The 24,108-nt window shown below is 38.9% G+C and overlaps 1 protein-coding gene across 1 annotated transcript; it reads left to right on the forward strand.

The window, feature by feature from the left end:
* The first annotated feature begins 2,153 nt into the window (after window positions 1-2,153).
* On the forward strand, window positions 2,154-23,766 carry USP38 (ubiquitin specific peptidase 38). Its single transcript, XM_061354126.1, has 10 exons — window positions 2,154-3,130; window positions 4,156-4,291; window positions 8,994-9,123; window positions 9,403-9,504; window positions 12,252-12,410; window positions 13,515-13,708; window positions 14,240-14,333; window positions 15,371-15,477; window positions 16,485-17,829; window positions 23,426-23,766. Exons 1-10 carry the CDS (start codon window positions 2,446-2,448, stop codon window positions 23,585-23,587), a joined length of 3,114 nt encoding a protein of 1,037 aa, XP_061210110.1. The 5' UTR covers window positions 2,154-2,445; the 3' UTR covers window positions 23,588-23,766.
* Window positions 23,767-24,108: the final 342 nt, after the last annotated feature.

Raw genomic sequence — 24,108 nt, forward strand, 5'->3', positions numbered from 1 at the left:
GCTTGCATTACATTTAGCAGTCATCCAACCACACAGCCAAGCCACAGGACACTCAATGTCAGATGCCCTGAACCTACTGCAGATACATGGGGATGCTACCTCTCAGGGAGGCTGAATTCACTGTACATGCAAAGTGGATATCTCTGTACATCAGCAGGAAGTCCAGCATGTTAGACTTGCTCATGTGAGTGGCATAAGGAATGAGCAGATGTTTATCTAAAGCCTCACCAGCCCTTAGGATGGGTCTGCAGGATGGTCCCCTTACCTAAAAAATGTTCTGCTAGAAAGCAGTTAGTCACGAAGTATAAAATGCATGTACGCTGACTGGATATCTTTAATCCAACAATCTTAGTAAAAAGTCTCCTTTCTGCCTTACTGTCTTCAAGATTCCTGAGTCATTAGTGAGATGCCACCGTGGTTAACCTTCTGATGCTATTTATGCTGTTTCACAGGAAGAGTAATTATTGTTCAGATTTGCCAGTAATCTTTGTTTTTGATGAAACACAACTGGGCTTTTTTCCCTTACTTTTTCAAAGAAAATATTTTATATTTTATTCTCTGAAGAATTCACTTATTTTTCGTTTTGTCACAGCTTAGTAATGTATCTGTATATAGGAATTAGATTTTAATGAAAACAGAGGAATAGCCTGTGTTCCAGAATTTAGCACGTAAGTATATATTAATAATTGCATATCTAATAGTAAGGTTGTAATTAGGATCATCCCCACAGTTCAGGTTATTCTTAGCTCTGAAGTCATAAGCATACACAATGACTCAGCCAATCACCATAACTCTTAACCAGTCAGTTTTCATTGCTGGATCTATTACTTGACATAAGCTCATTAAATAAGGAATTTGCATACTTGGTCATGTGGATGCAAATAAGAATATCATTTCCAAATTCTTATGCTAGAGGTCGCTAACCCTCCCCCCAACTATAGAGCTTCAAATATTAATTTTAGTTTTTCCCATGACTGTAGATTTTCAGACCTTTTTGATCCTTTTTTGAGAAATTGCCTTATGTATGCAGAATAGCTGTGTCCAAGCTGCTAGACAGAATATCCCCCGACGGTTAGGAAGACTGTTCTCTCATCCCAAGCAGCTGGCACTGTCTCCCCTACCATCCATAATGCTAGGTAAAGGAAGGACAGAGCAATGAAAACCTGCTCAAACCTTTATCTCCCAGGTCACAAGACCCGTGATGTTGCTAGTCTAGAGCTATGAATGCTATCTGCATTTCCTGCTTCTTCATGTGCCTGCAAGTCATCTGTACATCTCCAGCTTTTCAGGTGACTATTCCAGCTCTTTCACATTTGCTTCTGCACTCGTTAGACATCAGATATTACCAGGGATGAATTATTCTCAATTACAGGTATTAGTCAACCACATACCATGAAGTTGTTTGTATTGAGAAATAAGAGCATCACAGGGAGGGCTTTGCCAGCACACCCCACTTGTGGGACTGATGACCTGGCCTTAAGAATTTTGTCTGCGGAAGTAGAGTTTGGTTTCTGGTTTGCATACTGCCAATTTTGTGACCTTTCTTGTTACCTAGTTCTCGGTCCTTGGAAATTGCACAATTCCCTATCGCTAGAAATAAATTCTGGTATGAAAAACCATGGTATACTGATACAATTTGAGTACTGGAAACTAAAGCTATCTAGAGCAAAACAAGGGATAAGCAGGCAATGTTCCTTAAATAAAGACGGGTACATTCTCACAGCTGTTAAAGAGCAAAGGCTAAGTAACCGTTGCTGGTTACAAGTAGACTTACAGGCCAGAATGCGTGATAGATAAACCAACCAACGCCAGTCACAAGAGAAAAGGGCCTCTGCACGCCGACTGAAGGCAGTATAGGCCTGCACATGGCCCCACGGGGTAATCCGACGACTGCGACTAAACGGCGAAGAGGCTGGCGGGACATTACATGTGCTGTGGAGAAACTAAAAGCCGAGCAGCATACACTGGTGTTTGACTGTCCGAAAGCACTTTCCACTCCCGCTGGGTTCACCACCCCCTCACCTCTGCGGACCACCCGCTATGCCCGCCTCGCCCCGTCCTCACTCCCCATTGGCCGGCGCCCCAGCAAGGAGGCGGGCGTGCAGTGGCCGGTTGAGGCGTGCACAATGCAGGCTCGGGCTGGCAGACCGGCTTCCTGTTTGTGCTGTTCAGCTTCCGGGTCAGCGGGGAAGTGTTGAGCGGTCGCCGTTGAGGCCGCAGTGCTGCCTCAGCTGGGGGCGGGGGAGCGGGGCTGGGGCTGCCGTCACCGCCGCCCGGGTGAAGGGCCGGCGAGACGGGGCAAGAGGGTGCGGGAGCGGCGGCCGCCGCCGTCTGGGCGACATAGCGCGGCGGGGCGGAGGAAGGGCAGCGGGGAGGCGGCGGCGGCCTCCGCTGAGGCCTGGGCCGGCCCGCAGCCGGTCGGCCGATGTGCCCGGAGCACCCGCCATGGACAAGATCCTGGAGGGGCTGGTGAGCTCGTCTCACCCGCTGCCGCTAAAGCGGGTAATTGTGCGGCGGGTGGTGGAGTCGGCGGAGACGCCGCTGAGCCAGGCGCAGTGCCGCGCTATGTTCGCCCTCAGCACCCGGCTGGTGCTGCAGGGCCCCGACCCCTTCCAGCGGCAGGTGGGGCGGCAGGTGCTGGAGGCCTATGGCCGCTACCACCGTGACGAGTTCGAGGCCTTCTTCAACCGTGGGCTCGTCCTCAGCCTCCTGCAGCGCGGCTACGGCGAGCTGAGCAACCGCGACCCCGCCATCCTCGACTACATCCAGGCGGGTCTGCGTCTCATCATGAGTTGCCCCTCGGTGCTGGAGCTCTTCGAGCTGCTGCAGGTGGAGGCGCTGCGCCTGGTATGCGAGCGGCCGGCACCGCCGCTCTGCGCCCGCCTCTGCCAGCTGTTGGGCGACTTTCCGCAGTGCCTACCCCGCGGCAGGAAGCTCTCGCTCGCCTTCTGCCAGCAGCTGGTGCGCAGCATCGCCCATTTCCAGAGCCAAGGCACCCGGGAGGCCGAGCTGCGCCTCTACGTCTCGCATGTGACACAGGTCAGCGGGCTCCTGCGCAGTGTCTGGAAGGCCGAGCCCGACACGCTGCTGCCCTCCCTGCAGGAGCTCTTCGCCATCATCTCTGCCGCCGGTGAGCGCCGCCTGATGGGGCCCTGGGGGATAAGGGGGGCGGGAGGGGCGCAGAGTTACGTGGGCGCCTGAGGAGAGCAGTAGGTTTGCCAAAGGGAAGAGCCCAGCCGCTAGCACCGGGTAGCTTTGCAGGCATCGCCTAGGACCCGTTGGTTCCTTGCCCAGGTAGTAAAGTGCAACTTTTGCCCGTGACAGAAGCAGAGCCCCAAGAAAAGCTAGAGGAGAGATGGTGATTTATTTAGCTGCAGAGTAGGATAGTTTTGTTACTATATAAACAGAAAGACAAGCCCATATCTTGTTACAATCCTGTAAATGATAAACAGGAGCAACGTTTGGGGTGTCCTGTTAGGAAAAACTAAAACTTTTAGTGTCAGAAGCTACTCTTCCTTCTTGCTCCTTCCCAAGGGGTACTTTGCATCTTGGAACTGTGTAGTCTATGGAACTGGGGTGTGTATAAAAAAAAATACATAGAACTTCGGTATTGTGGAAAGGATTCACTGCTTTCATAATGTAGGTGCGATTGTACGTAGGTCCTTTCTGACCTCAGAAATCTCTGAAGTACTGTATAAGCTCACACTGGAAAGTACCTTTGATGCTGAGGCATCTGGGAAACTTCACATCCTAATCCTGTATTTCACTGTAACTGGTATGGTTAGCAAGCAGTTGCTGAGATAGGATATGGGAAATATCAGGTGTATTGGATCCCTAGGCTTAACATGAAGAATGATAAATAATTGTATGGTACTTCTTTTTAGAGAAAAAAGAAAACAACCTACTTCTCAGCTCTGTTGAGGTGGAGGAGGAAGTTAGCAGACTCACTTTCTTGCGTGCATAAAAACAAAAGGGATTTGTTTGCTCTGTTTATTGTCGTTAATCCATTGAAACTCTCAAATTTTGTTTTAGTTTGTGATAATAGAATCCACTTAAAACTTTGCAACTATAGTGAAGTTGTAGGGTGGAAGATAAAGCATGTTTTTTCTGTGAGGTTTTCTTTTTAGTTTCTTACATTATGTTCAACTCTTACAGATACTTCATTTGAACCTTCTGTTGCACTGGCAAGTCTTGTGCAGCACATACCATTACAGATGATTACTGTACTCATCAGGAGCCTTACTACAGATCCAAATGTGAAAGATGCAAGTATGACTCAAGCTCTGTGCAGGTACTGTATTTCATTGTAAAGGGAAGAAAAGTCTTTTTTTTCATTATTCTTGCCTTTGTTGAAGTTGTTTGTCATTTAGGTTAAGAAAAAAAAGGTATTCAAAGTTATGCTGTTTAGCATGTTAAGGTAATGTATATTTATGATGTTATGAATGTTACTGGTATGGTTTCTGGTTAAGTTTGTTGCTGCATTGCTCATGTGGCTTCTTTCTTGTGCTATGCTAGGGTGGATGAAGAAGAGGGCTGTATAGAAACAAAGAGGAAGCCAGGCCTGTTCCTTTCAGATATCACCTTACGTTTAGATCCCCTACCTTATGGGAGATGGATAAACAGGAAACTTGACAGGGTTTACAGTCAATCTGAGAAATAAAGCCTTCTTTTCAGAAGATCAACTTTTATGCTTTTTCTAGAAGCAGTGATGCTCTTACATGATTATTACCCATCTTCTCTCTTCTGAAGAGAGGAGACAGAAATGAGTTTTACTGCTTATTTTTGAGGATTTTTTTCATATCTTGTTTTTGAGGATTTGCTTATTTTTGAGGATTTTTTTACATATCTCCATTACTTTTTAGTGGGATTCACTTAGAAGTCTTACTTCCATCTTCATTCCAGCCTCCACAGTTTTTGTGGATGTTCTGTTAATAAAAAATAGGAATAATGTAGAAACAATTGCATATTACGCTTCTTGTTACTAATCCAAACATGACTAAACATGACTGAACACTGAGATTAGTAGCACTATTAACAGGCTGTGATTCAGGTTGCAGTCTTGGTTAGTATCTTCAGATATATGAACACTAGTGATGCAAAAGAATAACAGTGGGAGAAAGATGAAGACCTTGAAGATCTTCGAACTGTTTATTTAAAAGCCTATGGAAGAAGCTGTTCTTGAGCATTGAAGAGTAGAAAAGTGAGTGAAGCAATTAAACAGGAATCTGTTAGAAATTTGTATTGTTTAAAAAATAACAAGTCTCAACTAAAATTATTTGTTAATTACATCCATTTGAATGAGTGTAATACACATTTATATAATGTAACACCTATCTTCGTGAAATACTGAGTTTTCACACAGAAAATGTGCTTACAGTTGAAAACATCATTAATGAGAAGCAGCATCATTAACACTGTAATATGGGGGACATATCATTTAGGGCTTTGAAAAGAATCTGCTCAACTGAACAGACTTTAACAAAGCTTTGTACCCAGCCTGAAATGCAAAGCTGTGAAGTTCAGAAGGATTTGTACATGCTAATAATCTGCCAGTAGTGTGCTTGTGATTAATTTTCATGTTAGTGCAGTTTTAACGTTTATGTGGTATTACCCGTTTCAACATAATGTGATTGTATAATGGTAGCTTTAGAATGGCTTCTCTGTATGCCTCTGCTTAGGGAAGTAATGCAGTGCTGAGCTTTGGGTATAATAGGAGCTGTTATTATCAAATAACTGATCTTTCTGAATACTAGTCCCGTGGTGCTTTTTTTCCTCTTGTTTTCGAAAGGACAGTGAAATCTTACTTGGTTTATTCATTCTTTGAAGTAATACTTGATTTTAAGAGCCTCTAGTTCTGTTCCATGGAACTTTTCTGGCACCTCTTGTTATTTTTGTAGGTACTCTTATGTCATGTACCTCTGGCAACCCTTTGCAGCAATTACTCTCCTCTGTCTCAGAGGAGTAATTGTAAAAAGGATAATGCAGTTGGAAAGTCTGGAGCACCAAATGACTATGTTGTCATAAGGCTTGCATCATTCCCAGGAGATACAGAACTCTGGGCACAAGAGGGTCTCCTGATGAGAATCAAAAGACCTTTGGTGGCTGTCAGTTAGAGCTCTTACTGCTTGTTTCCATGGCACTTCAGAGTCTTTCTAAAGTAAAACATAAGCTAGTAAATAATCTGTAATTAGAAGACTAATAAATTGTTCAGTTGAGGTTGCATTAGGCATGGGTTTGTATAAGAAAAAGTTCTTGCTTTTTGGCATCACTGAGCTGCTCTTAATTGGCTCGGCTATCTCATGAAACCTTATCTGAAGCATCAGTGTTAAATCTTTTCTGGGATATATGGCTGTATCAAAAGTCTGCTTCAGAGGTCTTGGAGGAAGTTGATTGCCTATAGTTAATATGTTGTTTTCACTTTAAACCAAGTGTCTTTGAGAAACTGAAAATGTTCCTAAGAAAAACTCCTGACGTGACCAGGCCCTTTGTTCTGTTGGTAAAAATGTAAAATATTGTAAAAATGCTATGCTGGGGGGAGAGGTTGGGAGTGGGTGCGTGCCAGGTAGTCTGGGGATCTTCTGCTATTGTTTTGTTCTCTTTCTAATGTGAGGAATTTGTACCTGAGCTGCCAAATTCTTTGGTGTGGCTAAGATGATACTGTTGTGAAAGAAGCTACTGTCTGAAATTGCAGAGATACTTATTTTTAATATCAAGAGTTATTGGAAATATCCTTGTTAGGCACATAGATGGATAGCAGACCTGCTCAATTTAGGGCAGCAAAAGGTCCCCTTGAGGCCTTTAAGGTTCTCTTAATCTGGTAAACACAAAAGAGATCCCTTGTGGTTTTGTTTATGATCATCATATCCCATATTAAGATCTGCCTTTGCATTAAAAATGCAGTCATTGATTGCAACAGGGCAGGAGCCAAGTAAATGCAACGCAGAGAGGATTTAATAAGCAAAGCATCTAATCTTCACCTACTAGATCTTAGATTTGATGCTATTTAGGATAGTGTGAAGCATGTTTGCAGATTCACTTCTGTTTCTTTTGCCTTTTGTTTCTGCTCTAAAGAGCATTGATTTTGCTTTTAAGAGCAGAATCAGATTTTAAGGATGGGAATTCTGTTTGTATCAGTTACACAAGAAGTTACGCGTCTCTTCACAGGGTTAATCATACTGAAAGTATAGCTCTTGTCCTATTAGTAACAAGGTTGAATAGTTTAGTAGTAGTTAGTTATACTGATGAGAGATGACACAGGATTGTCCATCATGTAACCAAACCAAAGGAATGGAGCATGGGGAGCCCTAGCTTCCGCCAAAAAGCATGCTTTTTCATTTGGTGTTTGTCAGACAACGTGATTGAAGGTGCTAGAGTATAGAGGTGGTGATCAGATGGCTTATAACAGTGATTCTCATGTAGGGCTCTACAGAATACTCTTCATTTGTATAGAAAATTAATTAAGAAAACCAAATTTATGTGCAGATGTTAGTGCCACTGTTGAAAAATATCAAGCCTGCAAGTTGTTGGGAGGTGAAGACAAGAGGACTACAAGGGTTGGGGCCTGGTTTTAGGTTAATTCTTTGCAGGCAAAAGCGATTTTTGCCTAGTTTTTGGTCCCCATTTTAGAAAGTATATGGAAAGGGTGCTCAGAATAAACATGTTTGAATGTAACGTGTTGAGGAAATGAGAGCCTTGTGGAAATTCAGGACAATGATTATGATCCTGCCATGTTTTCTCCCAAGTTCTAGGTTTTGTTTTGTTTTCCTAGTAATATGAGATAAACTGTGTAAGATCTGTGCTTGGCTGTCCTAAAGACTCCTTATTTTAGAAAGAGCTTTGAATGCTGTATGTGCAGATAGTACATAATTCTGAGATACATAAATTTTAGAATGTGTGCTATACATTTTTGAGATCCAAATTATAAACTCTGTGAATTTAGGTTGTTTATGGTAATACAGCATGCTCGGAATGCATGTATGGTGTTGCTAAAGACTGTCGTTGAATTTGGAATCTGAGGATTGAAAGCCTTATTTCAGTTTGTTTGGAGCTCTTTTAATTTCTGGGAAGAACATAAGGGCTGATAGTTTTGCTTCAGAGTGATAATCACCAGCTATGCCTATTAGTGATAGTGGCTGTTTACTAGACTGTAACTGGTTGCATGCTAGAATTTAGCCCCTTAAAATAATGTATCTTTGAGGAGCTTTTTCAGAAAATATGTTAAGAAATATACTTCTAACTTCCTGTTTCTATAGGTTGAGTGAAGGTTTTGGAAGTCATCTGGCTCAGTCCTGCTCATAGCGGTGCCAGTTTGCAAGTCAGACATTGCTCAGGGCCTTGTCTAATTAACATAAGAGCTTTCTGCAAGGAAGTCCTTTTTCCTTTGCTGTAGTGAAATTCTTCCTTTCAGGGCACATACAGACCACAGGCTGCTGATGGTTATTATAAAATCCTTATAACACCTGCTTCAATGTAGTTAAAATTAATAGATTTTATCTTTTTAACAGAGTATTTGAGTTGGCTTCAAGAAACGTAGTTCAAAGCTGAAAAAAACTTAGTTTTAAGATTTTAAACTTAATAGTTTGGGTCTAGTTTGGGGTAAAAGGTATAGGAGGGGAGGTTCACTTTCTCACCTTCACTACTAAGTTTTTGCCTCAAAGTAAAAATGTTAGCTTAATGTCTGTAAAATCAATGTTCATATTCTTAAATAACAAATAACAATAATGGGCATTATACTTAATTTTATATGCTTCTGTATTTTTAGGGGGAGTGTGTATTTAGTTTTAATGTATTAAATAGATCAGTATTTGTTACAGAGTTAGATTACTTCAGATATAATCAAAATTAATCAAATTTTAATCAGAATCATTCTTCCATTGTTTCTGAGTCTCTAAGTGTATAACTATCTGGGTAAGAGATAAAAACTTTGTTGAGATTAAAAATAGTTACATATTGGCTTTTATGTGTTATCTTTTTATTTTTCTTTAATCTTTCAGAATGATTGACTGGTTGTCCTGGCCTCTAGCTCAACATGTGGAAACATGGGTGATTGCACTGCTAAAAGGACTGGCTGCAGTCCAGAAATTTACAATTCTCATTGATGTCACTCTGCTTAAGATTGAGTTGGTATGTTGGAAAAGAACATTCAAAAATAAAGGAGAAAGAAAGGAATTCCTAACAGCCTTGTAATTGAGTAGCATCTTTTGTATTGCAATAGATACTGTCTTATTCTGCAAAGAGAATGTAAATTTATCTATAGCTTCCAGTTGCATGCAGTGATTCTGACCGTTTCAAATTATTGTGAATTTGGAGATCTGTTTACATTTTTACTGAAATTAATTTTCTAGACTTGCTGAAGTAAGTATGTGTTTTGGTTTTGGTTTTTGTTTTGTTTTTTTTTATTAGGTGTTTAATCGACTTTGGTTTCCTCTAGTGAGGCCTGGTGCTCTTGCTGTCCTTTCCCATATGTTACTTAGTTTTCAACATTCTCCAGAAGCTTTTCATTTGGTAAGTTAGTAAATAAATGGTTTTCAGTTATTTGAAATGTTATTCACATACAATTTCTAAAGCAGGTGTCCAGAGTAACAGAATTGATGTGCTTGGATTTCCTCTGTTTCAAGGTTGCAGAACTGTATTTCTGTGTCTCACAGACCACTACTAGTTTTAATTTCCGGGTTCAGCCACTTGATCTGTAACTGGAAATGAGCATTGTTCTTCTTGGTATGTGCATGTTTCTGGCAGTAGTATCTGGGCGCAGCCTTCTTATCTTCGACCGTATACTTCTGGAAATCCATTTATGTTGTGTGAAGTCTGCTGATAAAGTTGGGTAGCAAGTAGAGTTTCAAGCATAACTCTTTGGGTAAAACAGATAACCAGTTATCTGCTGTGTATAACCTGGTCACCCTGGACAGGTGCCTGACACCAAGAAGTACTTTACTTCAAGAAAGCTATGCTATCTCTATTTCAGTGTATGTATGGGCAAACTGACAGGTACTGTTTAATGGCCACTCATCAAAACACAGTTCACCAGTTGAAGTGATAATAGGGTATGACGATGACTGTCAGTACAGCAAGATGTGTTGTTTATTCCCTATTCTCATACTTGGTGTTTAACTTAATGTTTAAGTGAAATGTCAGTCTTTCAGACTTAACCCTAGTAACAGTCTAGCACACTGTTTCTCCAAGCTGTCATCAAGGCCTGAAGGGATCACAGCCCTATGATTAGTGTCAGAGTAATTGCATTATGCCTGTTACACTGCTTTTAATTATAGAAATCTGAAGTTTCTCCTCCATTGCCATAACCTTGGCCTAGCACAGGAATTTAAGTTGTAAAGGAAAGAGCCAAGTAGCCTTGAATATGCTCAAAACATAAACATTTTACACATTTACTGTTTTGCTTTTCTGTGTTCCTCAGGGAAAAAAACATTCGTGAGAAAAATGTAAAATGTGAGAAAGACTTATTCTAGAAATAGGTGTTGGCTTTAACAACAAAAATTTATACCATAGGCTACATGCAGTACTGCGTAACTGTTTTCAGATCTTTGTGACCATTTTCTTTACTGTCAGTTTTTGAGCTACTCCTGTCATTTAGTATCCAATAATATTTTTCTGCTCTTAAACTACTTGTTCACTTTTACATTCAGACCATTTATTATAAAAAAATTGTTAAATGCACATTTAATAAATATGAATCAATTTACTTTGCATTGCATCTCAGTTAACATTCCTCTTCCCTATGCTTGAGTGTTGTTAGCATAAATTACTTGTTTTTTTTTATAGAGGAAAAACACTCTGTCATGCACTTATGATGTAGAACTTACGAGGTGTACTATGGAATTCTAAAATCTGATATATATAACATTAATTCAACCTCAAACCAGAAGTGATATTTCTATATGTATTTGAAGTGTCCAGTATTATGTAGCATGCTGTAGGTAAGATTTTGGCTTTCAATTTGAGAGAGTTGAGGACCTGTACTTTTTCCATTCTTCTTCCTGTTTTGTGCCAAATTATTGTATCTTGGACCTGCTTTACACAAATCTCATTCTTGGAGCTCAAGAGTTACTTTCTCATTGTTGTGTACTCACATTTATAAAGTGAAAGAGCAACATTTTTTAATTGCAGCTTTCACTGTTGATGCTGTAATACAGCAAACAATTTTGGTGGCTTTTTTTAAACAGTGGATATCTCGTTTACCAAAGGAGTGGGATTTGTTTCTCCCTGATGTAGAAATAGTCCTTACACTTAGAGAACAACTGATATTTGAAAAAGTGTCAGATGACTCTTTTGCATGTGGCCTCTTTTACTTTGGTCTTTTGGAGTTTTGTAGTTGGTATGCTTTCCTAAAATTATGATGTTTTTACAATTAATGTTCTGTGTTTCGTGTCTTTACTGCCAGACAACTTGTAAGCTAATTTGTGATGGGAAATTATTCTGTCTACTTCTTTAAAAATTAATCCATTTTGATCACTTGAAAACTGCCACAGATGTCTAAAATATTTTGGTTCATGGTAAGAAGTCCCTATTCTTTGGGACTGCATTGAAATAACTTCCTACATGATGTTTAAGCATAATATAAAGATGTGTCTCGTGTATTTAAAAGTACAGAGCTGCACTGAAGAAGGGAAAGGAGGTGGAGTAAACATTTCTAATTTATACACAATTTAAAGTACTAATGAGTCTGAATTAGTCCTCAGAGTAAGCTAATTATTTTATTTTTTTAGCTCCTAAGTAAATGACTGTCTTGGTTTACTGAGCCTAGCTTCCTCACTAGGTGGAGCTGTGACCCAGCTTCTGTTTTGTAAGCTCAAGTAGTGTGACTGTATTAACTGGTTTCAGATTCAAGGCATTAGATTCTGTTAGACTGAAGGGTTTGTTTTTAAAAACCATTATCTGTGAAATTAGAACAGGATATTGGACTGTTAGTGGTGGCACAAAAGCAAAACATTTGCTGTCAATATCCTTTTGAAGATGAGTACTTTGGACACTTGACCATTTCAGATTTTAACATGCACTGTCAAAATTTATAAGGTTATAAAACTTTATGTGAACTAGAGAGAGCATTGAATAATTAATGGTGATATTTGAAAATTGTCGTAAGAATAATGTATGGTTTTTAAGTCATTGTTTCTCAACCACTATTTTTTTAAGAACAAAAGATCCCCTGTCATTTGGCATGTGTAAAACAGTAAAGCTGTCTATAGGGGTTAAAAAAAAGTAATTGATACCATTTCTTGTTTGTTTTTCCCATTCAGATTGTCCCACATGTGGTTAGTTTGGTTCACTCCTTCAAAAGAGATGGCTTACCTTCCAGTACAGCCTTTTTGATGCAGTTGACGGAGTTGATACACTGTATGATGTATCATTATTCAGGATTTCCAGAGCTCTATGAACCTATTCTGGAAGCTATTAAGGTATATTAGGAATATTAAGAGGGTGGAATGTTTCTGTTCTGCTTTCCCAAACATGAAAGCTCTACTTCCATAGATCTGAATTCTTTAGAACTTCCATTAGGAGAGAAGAGCTAACCACCTAATCTAAGGTCAATTTTAGCTGTATTGGGAATATGTTAGAAAAGTTGTTCCAACTGTCCATCATACAATTATAGCAGCCTTTAAAAAAGCCTGAAATGAGATCCTTTATTAAAAGTACAGTCTAATTTTTTAAGCCTCATGTAGCTATTAATATGCTTTTGTGAGGCTTACTCTAGTCATTGTTTCACCCCAAGCTAGAAACTCTAACTCTTCAAATATAAATTCAGAGCACTGATAGCACTGAAGAGAAGTAGGTTCTGAGAAGTACTTGGCATAGTGTTAATTTTTGGCTAGCCTAAAACAGCATTGCTAAGTACTACATCTTAATACTGCAGTTGGTATTGCATGTCTCTGGGTAAAGGAAGATTGCCTGTGATGTTTCAAAGCAAAATTTGGTGCTTTTTTAGATAAATATTTAAGCTCGTAATGCTCTAAAGATAAAAAATAAAATGAAAAATATTTCCAAAACAAGTGAAAAAAAAAATTGAGGAAAAAAAAAACCCAAACCCACCACCCCAACTCTGGTGTTGCTGCCTGATGTTTATAGCAATAGGATTGCAGTTAAATATTTTTATGCTTAAAAAGCATCTATCAAGTCAATTCCAAGTATTCTAGACTTTATTCTTTCATTCTTATGTTTTGATTCGACAGCAGGAACATACTTCAAGCAGAACAGAGAATACTTTAGGGGTCTATTAAAGTGTGTAATTCAAGGGTTCTGTGAATATGCAGGTCAAATGTGACAACTAGCCGCTTATTCCTACAATTTTAGAGTTGAGTAAATCCAGACAGCTTTGACTTAGGTGCCTGTGGAGGTTGTGGGGAACAGAGGGGATGTATCTACTACACTGTTCGGGATAGCAAGACCCTGAGTGAGCATGTGAAGCATTGGAAGCAAGTGAGGATAGACTGCTGAATCACAGGACCTATTGTAAAAACAAATACAGTTTTTTCTGTTAAGTGTGTTAAATGTTTCTCTTGTAGGATATGCCCAAACCCACTGAAGAGAAGATTAAGTTGATTCTCAATCAGAGTGCCTGGACTTCACAATCCAGTTCTTTGCCATCTTGTTTATCTAGACTTTCTGGAAAATCCGAAACTGGGAAGACAGGCCTAATTAATCTAGGAAATACTTGCTACATGAACAGTGTTATTCAGGCACTTTTTATGGCTACAGAGTAAGTCTTTTTTAACGGTTCCTTTCAGCAACTCATTTAATTGCAGATTAACTACCACAGTTGTGGCAGTCTTGCTTTACCCATGCCCTGGGGTGTCTCAGCTTGGTATAACTGAGTGGGTTTCTTTGCACTCACTGATTGCTTTGCTAAAGTCCAACTCTGTGAAACTGCAGTTTTAGCCCTTAAAAATCCTGATCGTTCTGTCCACTGTCAAGTCCCTTTTCCTCACTTTCCCTGCTTCACTGGGTGTTGCTGAAGTTTATGGTGATGCTTTTTCTTATAATTTGGAAGCTGTTGAGGAAAAAAAACCAAAAACCTGTCTGTCTACAGCTTACTCTTGCACATTTAAATGTTTAAAGAAATGGGGGTTTTGCAGTGTTAGTTCCTGTTGTACAGTAGTTTTGCATCCAGGTATTGAAGTATTACATGTTTGCTTTTTTCCCAAAATGAAATAATAATCTGAGCTGCAATGGTAGCCACATTGTTACTAGAAATCTACCAAGGAGACTCATGTCTGTCTCTCTTTTTCAGTTTCAGAAGACATGTTTTATCTCTGAATCTAAATGGGTGTAATTCACTAATGAGAAAATTACAGCATCTTTTTGCATTTTTGGCCCATACCCAGGTATGTCAGTTCACTTCATCTGCTGTTTTTTAAGCCCAGATCTGCATACCAAAATCTAGGAACAAACATGAATGCTATGGGAGTCCTCTTGACTATATTGGAAATACAAATACATTTGTAGGGGAATGAGTTCCTTCAAATGTTCAGGTGATGTGGTTGATCTTGGGGAAATCTCTATTTCATAAGTGGAACTTCTTGGTATTTTGTCATTGTTATAAGTGGGCAGTAACAGGCTTTCTTTGAGAAGCCAAATGAAAAAAATCCAAGAACTGACTTGATGTGCAAGCTGACTTTATGCAACTTTCTAGGATAAATTGTGACTTTCTGCAGTGATTTTTAGAACAAATTTTAGTGTAGTTCAAATTCTAAAGTGAACTAAAGCTCATTCTAAAGTTCAGAATATTTTGCTAGTGCTAGGAAGACATAAGACACTTTGTGCTCTTTGACTTGTTTACAATAAACTTATTGTGGAGCGGATGAGGCTGGATCACCCTGAATTGGTACTTTTGAAATACTGGTGATGTTTTGAAGAAAGAAAATACATTTTTTTTTTAAAGCTTGTGAGCAAGAACAGTAACTGCTATTACACTTAACATCTGGTTTACACTCGCCACACATTTAATATTTGCCTGCAGGATCCATTGCTTGTATGTTTAAGACCAGATCTGTATACCAAAATTTAAGAACAAACATGATTCCATGGGAGTCCTCTTGACTATACTGGAAAGACAAATACGATATATTTGTAGGGGAATGAGTCCCTCCAAATATAATCACTAGATTGTAGTAATCACTAGTGTAGTAATAGTGATTACACTATAGACCCTCACAAATGTTGTAATCACTAGAAGTGATTACTACAAAATTAAAGGGTGTCTCTTCCTATGATTAAGTGGTTTAAATGTTCATGTACTATGTTTTATATGATTTCTCTAGAGCAATGTACTCTGAAGTTCACTGGTTGGTATCAAAGTAGTACTATCAATATTTTAAATAGTTCTTGCGTAACCTTGTCTGTTCCTCTCTTACGCCAACAGAGGGAGGCATATGCTCCTAGAATTTTCTTTGAGGCTTCCAGACCACCATGGTTTACCCCTCGATCCCAGCAAGATTGCTCAGAATATCTCAGATTCCTGCTAGACAGGTATAGTTATCATGCCATTGATGGGAAAGAATCTACACTCCTACCACATAATGTTGAATTCTGGGGAGCAGTCATGTAACAGTTCCCCTGCCTAAGTGGGGATGGGGAATTTTGGCTCTCTGGTTTTCTGTGTGGTCTGAAATGGTTTTTCATGGGTTTAATCTGTGGTAAAGTATGGATAACATCTTGTACCCACATAATTTAAAGCAGGTTATAGTGGTAGTAATGTTCCATTCTTAGAAGTACAAACTTGAGTGTTACGTTAATATCATAGTCCTGTTGTAAAATTAATGTGGCCGCTGAAAGCAGTGTAATCATGCATTTGGAGTTTCATGTTGGAAGAGACAGCTGTATTTCATACAGGTCAGATAAGTAATGAAGAGATGTACATTCATTTATAACCAGTTTAATAAACAAGCAAATTAACTGTGGCATGGATAAAAATACCTAATTTTATTGGTAGCCCTGTTTTGTTTTTGCTGAGATGTGGCTAAAAAAAAAATATTTCCTTCTCTCCCCCCTTGCTCCCCTATCTTGGGTTTCTTTTTTGGTTTGTTTTTTTTCTTGCTGTAGGTTGTTAACTTTCTTGGCTAGAAAATCCTGACCTTTTCTTTGAAAATAGTCTGGCACTAGATACATAGCTGCTTATTCTCTTATAAAATCCCACATACAGAACCGGTCAACTGGAGAACTGATTTATTAAGATAATGTAATGGTAAATAAAAATGTTGTTTGTGAAGTTTTTTGGGTTTTTTTTATACTTGCTAGTTCTCAGTATACCCATTGTGTTCTGTTACATATAATGAAGCCCAAATTAAATGCATTTGTGCTTCTGTCATACTCTTTTGGGTAGTACTGACCTGTATGGTTCAGGTTGCTCCTAGCCACTCCTAGCCACTTCACAGTCTATATTTTTTATCATAACTGGAAAAAAGGTCTGAAATGGTGCAGCAATATTTATTTGGAAAACAGCACAGTTACTTGGATTTATTTTTCTTTGTCTTCAGGCTTCACGAAGAAGAGAGAACTTTGAAAGCACTGTCTTCGCTAAAGGCTTCTGAAAATATAATGAATGAAGAGTCACAGGCACAAGAAGCTGACCATAAAGCACAAGTATTTGCACCTTGTACAGAAAGTGAAGAAAGAACCCTGATAGAGAAGATGTTTGGAGGAAAGTTGAGGACTACTATATGCTGTTTGAACTGCAAAAGTATGTCTCAAAAAGAAGAAGCTTTCACAGATCTTTCTCTGGCTTTCTGTCCTCCAAGTTCCTTGGAGAGTGTTGGCCCAAAATGTATGGAAAGTTCTGAAGCTGAAGATGATTGCATGGTGCAGACTAACACTTCAGTAAATAATCCTGCTGGAGAAACACCTCTCAGTAATTTGGAAGTGAACAGTGGATGTAATGCGGTAGTGAATGAAGGACCCATAAAAGATTTTTCTGCTGAGCCGAACTCTGAGAATACCACAAATGCTAAACTCGACGAAGTTCAAGATAATAGGGATATGTCTCAGAGGCTAGTAGGTAAAAACACCCTGTCAGTTACAGACTTACTGAATTATTTTCTGGCACCTGAGATCCTCAGTGGAGACAATAAGTATTATTGTGAAAAGTGTGCCTCTCTGCAGAATGCTGAGAAAACTATGCAAATCATTGAGGAACCTGAATACCTCATTCTCACTCTTTTGAGATTTTCATATGATCCAAAGTGTCATATAAGGCGCAAAATCTTGGACAGTGTTTCTCTGCCACTTGTTTTGGAACTACCAGTCAAAAGAACAACGTCCTCTCTAGCTGTAGATCTGGGAAGCTGGTCTGCTGGTGTTGAGATTTCTGATATTGGAGAAAATCTTGCGAAAAAACTGAAGCCCTCAGGTGCTGATGAAGTGGCCTGCCCTCAATTGGAGCCCTATGCATTAAGCTCTGTGGTAGTACATTCTGGTGTATCCTCTGAAAGTGGACATTATTATTCATATGCTAGAAATGTTACTGGGTCAGGGCCTTCAGCACTCTGCCACCAGTCTACAGCTCTTTCTTTAGTTTCTCCTCAGGATAAGTTATTGACAGAGGAGAGTCCTTGCACTGTTGTAGAAAACGAGCTGGACATGGAGATGCCAAGAGAATGGTTTCTGTTTAATGATAGCAGAGTGACATTTACCTCATTTCAGTCAGTCCAGAAAATTACCAGTAGATTTCCAAAGGACACTGCTTATGTTCTGTTTTACAAGAAACAGAGCAGCACCTGTGGCTTCAACACCTATTCAGCAAATGGACTCTGGGTAAATGGAGACCCGCCACTACAGAAGGACCTCATGGATGCAATTACAAAAGATAACAAACTGTACTTGCAGGTAAGGTGGAAATTGTGTATGAAGAGTAGTTTCCTTAAAACTCACAAGACACAGCCTGAAAAAAAAGGTCAGCTTTTAAATATTCTGGTATAATAACATAAACCACCAACCTTGCTTCCATCTTGATACAGCTAGCTAGTTTTCACAGTACAGTGGTCACCATTAGATGGGAAGCATCAAGGAACATGACTTAAACTCATTTTGGTTTAAATTTTTAGTGGAGGTGCTCTCATGGGTTGTTCAACTACTTGTCATTCTATTCAAGAGAGACTTCAAATGGTTCTAATTTTCATTGGCTTTACTTTAGCTGCTCTTGTAATTTATTGTACTTGCTTTACTTTGAGCATCATTAGTATGTTTGGGTGGTGTAACAGTAAATGTGTGGTTTACTGTGTGCTTTTTGCTGGGATAAGCTGTTACTGTAAGAGTTGTAATCTTACTCCAATTACTAGGTAAATTCAAATAGAAAACAGCTAAATCTCACTATGGAAAATCTGTTAATAGCTGCAGGTATTTACAAACATAAACAAGAGAACCAAGAGTTTATATTGCAACTCTGCTGCTGTTCTCAGACTGTGGTTAAAGTGTCTGTATCCTAACCATCTTTGTTTATATGCCACCTCTTCTTGACTATAGTGTAGCATAAACATGGCTTCTTTAAGTACCATTTGCAGATCATAGAATCATAGAGCAGTTTGGTTGGAAGGGACCTTTAAAAATCATTTAGTCTAACTCCACTGTACTGAGAAGGCATACCTTTCCTAGATCAGGTTGCTCAGAGCCCATCCTCTTGAATGCTCCCAGGGATGGGGCATCTGTCACCAATATGGGCAACCTGTTCCAGTGTTTCACCTCCCTTGCTGTAAAAATTTCTTCTGTCTAGTCTAGATTTACCTCTTTAAGTGCAAAACCATTAACCCGTGTCGTTTTGTGACAGGGTCCATCTTTTCTTTTAATGTTGGTGCCAACAGATGGAAGGGGAGAGTGAAAAATAACCTGTGTTCCAGTTTCCTTTACCAATTGTCCGAAGGCCCTGAAGTCTCTTTGGACCACATGTTACAGCTTCATTGCTACCCACATGGAAGAGCAATAACAGCTAATGATCTGAGGGCTATACCAGGGTAGGAAGTTTCCTAGTGATGTCCTTAACACGGGACCCAGGGCAGCAGTAGGCTTCCCTAAGAGGAGGGTCTGTCTAGCATAGTGGGCTCTCTGTTCCCCTCAGAAGGCAGTTGCCTACATGTTTAAAGTAATTTTTCTTTCTCATGGAGGTGGTTGTGGTGTGGGGCTTAAGCTTTTCTGAACATCTCTGGTGTAGATGGACTCATTCATTGACTGACCTTCCGTAGCCAGGACCTCATGCTTGTTGTACAGAGGCACCTGGGAAAGCAAGAAGGGGGTTTGCCTATGCACTTGCCTCCAAAGTAATGTCATGCTTTCAGTCAGAATTGCTGTGACTTCCATTGATGCATAAATGCTTTAATTGAAATTTAAATCTCAAAGCCAGATTATTTTTTCGAGTATAGTTATGGCAGTATCTAGGTAATTGAGTAATTGGGGGGAGAAAAAAACATTTTAAGAACAGCCTGAAGAAAAGTAGTACAACTGCTACAGTGATATTTGACCTTTTTTATATAAAGCTGAGCATTTAAAGGTAGAACAGTGTCATCCACATAGAATATAAATCCTAGTAACTGTTCTTTTTTGTGTATTTACTGGTTGAATCCAGTGTCTGTAACGACATACTGCACTGATATCAACAGGATAGGTGATTACCTGAGTATGTCTAATGGAGGCTATTTTCAAATGTAAAGAAATGCTTTAGCCATCTCTTTGGATTTGAGTGATGCTTTAGGAACAAGCAACACCATCAGGATATCAATAAATTAATTTGTTAAATATTGAAGTTATTAATAAATAGAGTTCTCTGAATTAACATTTTCAAGACCATTTTGACGGGATTTCTGGAATATGAAGTTAATGAAGGAAAAATAAATCAGAAAAATCTTAATCAAATCTTAAAAAAATCAGAATCAGTGATTTTATAGAAGTTCAAATCATTTGGTGCATACACAGAAAAACTGCTTTTTGATAATCTTCCAGACCAAAGCTTTCTCTACTGAACACATAGCTGAAGTTTTATAAAGCATGAAAGTTAATAGTCTCTTGAAAACCTTTACTTCGCAATTAAAAAATAAAAGTCTCAAAATGGAACACACCCCCCCCCCCAAAAAAAAAAGCCAACTCAAAAAAACCCCAAAACAAAACACCCAAACCCAAGTATATACTGCTTGTTTGGGGTGTATCTGGGGGAATTTTTGTTTATTTTTTCAGTTTATGATCTTTTACCCATCTTTCTGTTTTGAATACTTCAGTATTGGCTTTCTTTGTATTGCTCTACTAATGTCAAAGTTGTTGAAATCCTATTATTTTTTCACTTTAAGTGAGGCTGATAAGTGTTTCGTTATTTTTCTCAAATTAACACTAGTAGTGTGATTGTATTTTTGAGAAGTTGCACTTCATTGTTCTGAAGAGTTCTAAACCAGTTAAGCATGTACTTTTCTGCCCTGAGAAACCCTTTTTCAAAGAAACCTTCAAAAAATCTCTAGCTTATTGCTTTTGTTTTACTATTGTATACCAGTTTGCCTTGTGGTAAATATTGTTATTTTAAGTAACAAAACCTGCAATGTGGGTAGCTTCTGCTCCAGTTAAAACAAATTAAAAACCCCATTCTGGGGCAGGTGGAAAAGCGGGGAGGTGGGGAGGGATGCTCTGATGCTCTATGATATTCTTAGTCCAGAGAACTGTATTTACTATTGAGTTTTACTTACCTAATTTAGTATATGTTGGGAAAAATACAGTCATTCTGAAAACATTCATAATTGTTTTTAAGAAATAAGGATATTTCTTGGGAAAAATGCTAGTGCTGGATGCTATATTAGAAAATTTTAATATAGGTTACTACTAATTCAGTATTTGCCTTGAGAGAAGAAAGAAATGTGCTCATGAGCTCCTGAATGGGAATAAAGCATGAAACCTCTTAAACAGCTAAATAATTTTACCTTTAGCATTGAAGATACAAATAGTGTATGGGTTTTAAAGTTTCTGACAGAGTATTAATATTAATAATTGATAATTTGATTACTGCTCCGTATTTCTCTTGTCCGTGTGCATATATAGGTGCCCTCCATCCAGCAGAGAAAATGTTGCATACACAGTAGAATGAAGCTAAGATCAGTACTGAGGTTTATTTTCTCAGTGCATTATGTCTGCTTCTGAGCAGTATTTCTAGGTGGTTGACAAAAGCTGTGCTTGCAGCTCAGTTACACTCTATACCAAATGTGGTGCATTTCTCCAGAAATGAGTCATCCCTTGCATGTAAGTCATGTGCAAGGCACTGTGCCTTTGCTGTTTGTAGTAGTGCTTCTTGCCTTGTCCCCTCTGCAAGGAAGCCTAGTGAGAGTGAAACAGTTGAACGGCTGTTAGCAGTATTTTCAAAGGTATGAAATAAAGACATACATAAAGTAGTTTGGCTGCATAGCTATACCAGAACCTCATGCTATTCAGTAACAGTGGTAAGGCAAATTCAGTCATGTTTCTAGCTAAATCTGGCAAAAAAAAACAAACCACCAACGCAAACAAGCAAACCTTAGCTGTAGGAATCTAGTGGTCTTTTTTGTTTACAAATTTAAGACCTTTTTTTAATATAGCATAATCACAAACCTGTTGTTGATGCTTATATACATCTAGTACAGTTTTTTAGGTAAAACTCAGCTACTGGGATTTAAGGTATAAAGTTGCCCGAAAACAATTATCTGGAGGGGTGAAAGTGGAGCAGGGATTAAGGAAGAGGAGAGAGTAAGGAAAACTCCATTTTTGGTTTGGTACTGTGCTTCATCTAACCACTTTTCAGAAACAGTTTACCAAAAAAGCCAAACCAGCCCAGGGACAGTGTAGCTAGTCTCCCACTATTTGGTTTTGAGAAGAAATTCTATTCTATATTAAGCAATTTTGCATTGTAGGTTTTTAATGAAACAGGCTATTTATACGAGGCCTGAGATTTTAATGGACACTTTCTGTTGATTTCTGGTATTACAAGTGAGTTCTTCCCTTTTTATTCCTAGTAAATTTACTCAAAGTTTTTTATGTGTCTTACAGTTAGCAGATATGTAAGAATCCACATATTGCTGGAGATAACATAAGATAGTCTTTCAGGAGTATGGCCAGCATGTCAGTGTAGACAGTGTCCTCCAAATATCTTGTTATGTAATTTTGGAAACCAGCATGCCTTTCAGTCATTAGTAGTTTAAAATAGTTTCAAACTTACGCTGTTTTTCTAAGAGGACAGAGTAATTTAAACCCACAGGTACTATTTTTAGCACCTGTGAAAGTACATGGGCAAGACTAAGTTTAGTGCTTTCATGGTAGTATAATACAGTCTTCCAGGTTCTTGGCTCTGTTCGTTGCTTTCACCAGGAGGTGGAGAAGAAAAGGAACAATTCAAGGTGACCCATGTAATTACTAAAACCCTGTTAAAATTTCCTCCCTTTGCCTTTAGGGAGTTATGTAGTGATGAAGTGTCATGTGAAGGAGGCTATTGGTATTGAGTCTTAGCACATGAATGCTTCCATTTTGTTTCCTAAAGAAATAAAGCTCTTGCAGGTCTGCTGTGTTTTTTCTTGTCAGTATTCCAGAGCCCAACACCTCCCTTCAGTATTTGAAGCTCTTGACCAGTTTGAGAAAGGGATGCTTAAGAAATTGCTGCAAGGTTTATGAAGCTGGTTGGCCAGAGACAAAGTAGTATATGATCTCTCCAATGAGGGAAAAGCCTGTGCTCATCTCTATCTTAGATGTCTAAGAAGCCACAGGCACATTCAGCTGAAAAAACAGCTGCCAAGAGCCTTTTCGTGGTCCTGCTGTTTGTGCAGGTACTTTGCTATTCATTTATTGGTCCTGCTGTTTGTTTGTGCAGGTTCTTTTTCCAGCAGCTGACCCTGTTTTTTATGAGAGTTCCTTAGAATTACTAGTGTTAAATAAGAGCATAGCAATAACACTTGAAAGTTTAAAAAACTGCGTTGAATGGAAACTAAATAGCTTTCCATCTTCTTGCCTTTTTCTGAGTATGTTGCTAGTCTGTGCGGTTGGTACAATGTAATGAAATCTTTTAGATAATTAACATTTAATTGTCTTACCTTTCTATTTGGCAACCAAGAACGAGGGCATCTTAAAATTGATAGGATGAAAATTCATGTAAAACATGTATCAAAGCTGTTTTGTTAGCTTTTGGTCATCAGTCTTAATTCTTTAGTAACATCCCATGTTGCTAAAAAATACAATTGTAGCATAAACTTAAATGGATTTAATTATGAAGCAGGTATACTTAGTTTTCAGCAAATTTGTACATCTTGGATTGGCTGCGGATGTTCAACCTGATGTTCAAAAAAGCCAGTCAGACTTATGAGTCCAGAAGTTAGTGATGTTTCAAAAAACTCTTTCAAAATTTACTAGAAATAAGCTGCTTCAAGGACTTGAGGTTGTTGGGTTGTTTGTTTTTGTTTTTGTTTTTTTTAATTCTCCTTTTATTCTTTCATTTCAGGAGCAAGAGCTTAATGCTAGAACACAGGCACTTCAAGCTGCCTCAGCCTCATGCTCTTTCCGACCCAATGGATTTGATGACAATGACCCCCCAGGAAGTTGTGGACCTACAGGTGGAGGAGGAGGGGGTGGGTTCAGTACTGTTGGTAGATTAGTCTTTTGACTATGAAGACACCCTGGAATACACTGGTTCCAAAGCAGCTCTGTACTGCTGAGGACAACTGAAATAGTGAACTTTGTTGGATATTGTACTGAGACTTGATCTGTGTTTCAAAAGCAGATGTTGGGGGCTTTTTGGTTATGTTCTATCTGAAATAAATAAGCGCATAACAGAAAAAACTACCTCTTTAAAATTCAGTTGCTTTTATAGAAAGATACACTTGACCTAAAGACAGAAAATGGAGATTTTTAAGTAGTTGCTAATGATACTGCATTGAACTGAATGCATGCGCTCCCATCAGTTTCTGTTTTCCTCATCCACTGAATGAAGAACGTTTGTCTTTTTACTGTGATGGGATTGCTTTACATGGAAATCCTTTCAGATGGGCTAAACTGCATACATAGTCTATCACCTCCACCTGTTTTCAAATCCAGTATCTTTATGGATTTCCAGAGATGATGCAATTTATAATGAAGGCAATAACTTACATGTGACATAATGCAGTACTTTTCAGGTTAAAAATT

The sequence above is a fragment of the Neopsephotus bourkii genome, unplaced genomic scaffold (assembly GCF_033783945.1).
Source record: "Neopsephotus bourkii isolate Nb327-2 ecotype Australia unplaced genomic scaffold, CSIRO-AGI_Nbou_v1 NB_718, whole genome shotgun sequence".
Classification (NCBI taxonomy): domain Eukaryota; kingdom Metazoa; phylum Chordata; class Aves; order Psittaciformes; family Psittacidae; genus Neopsephotus; species Neopsephotus bourkii.

Bases quoted from the DNA above. Each gene is read 5' to 3' on its own strand.
- USP38 (XM_061354126.1), top strand. From the start codon at position 2,446: ATGGACAAGATCCTGGAGGGGCTGGTGAGCTCGTCTCACCCGCTGCCG. The intron at 3,131-4,155 runs GTGAGCGCCGCC...CAACTCTTACAG, and splicing joins CGCCATCATCTCTGCCGCCG to ATACTTCATTTGAACCTTCT. The intron at 4,292-8,993 runs GTACTGTATTTC...TTAATCTTTCAG, and splicing joins ATGACTCAAGCTCTGTGCAG to AATGATTGACTGGTTGTCCT.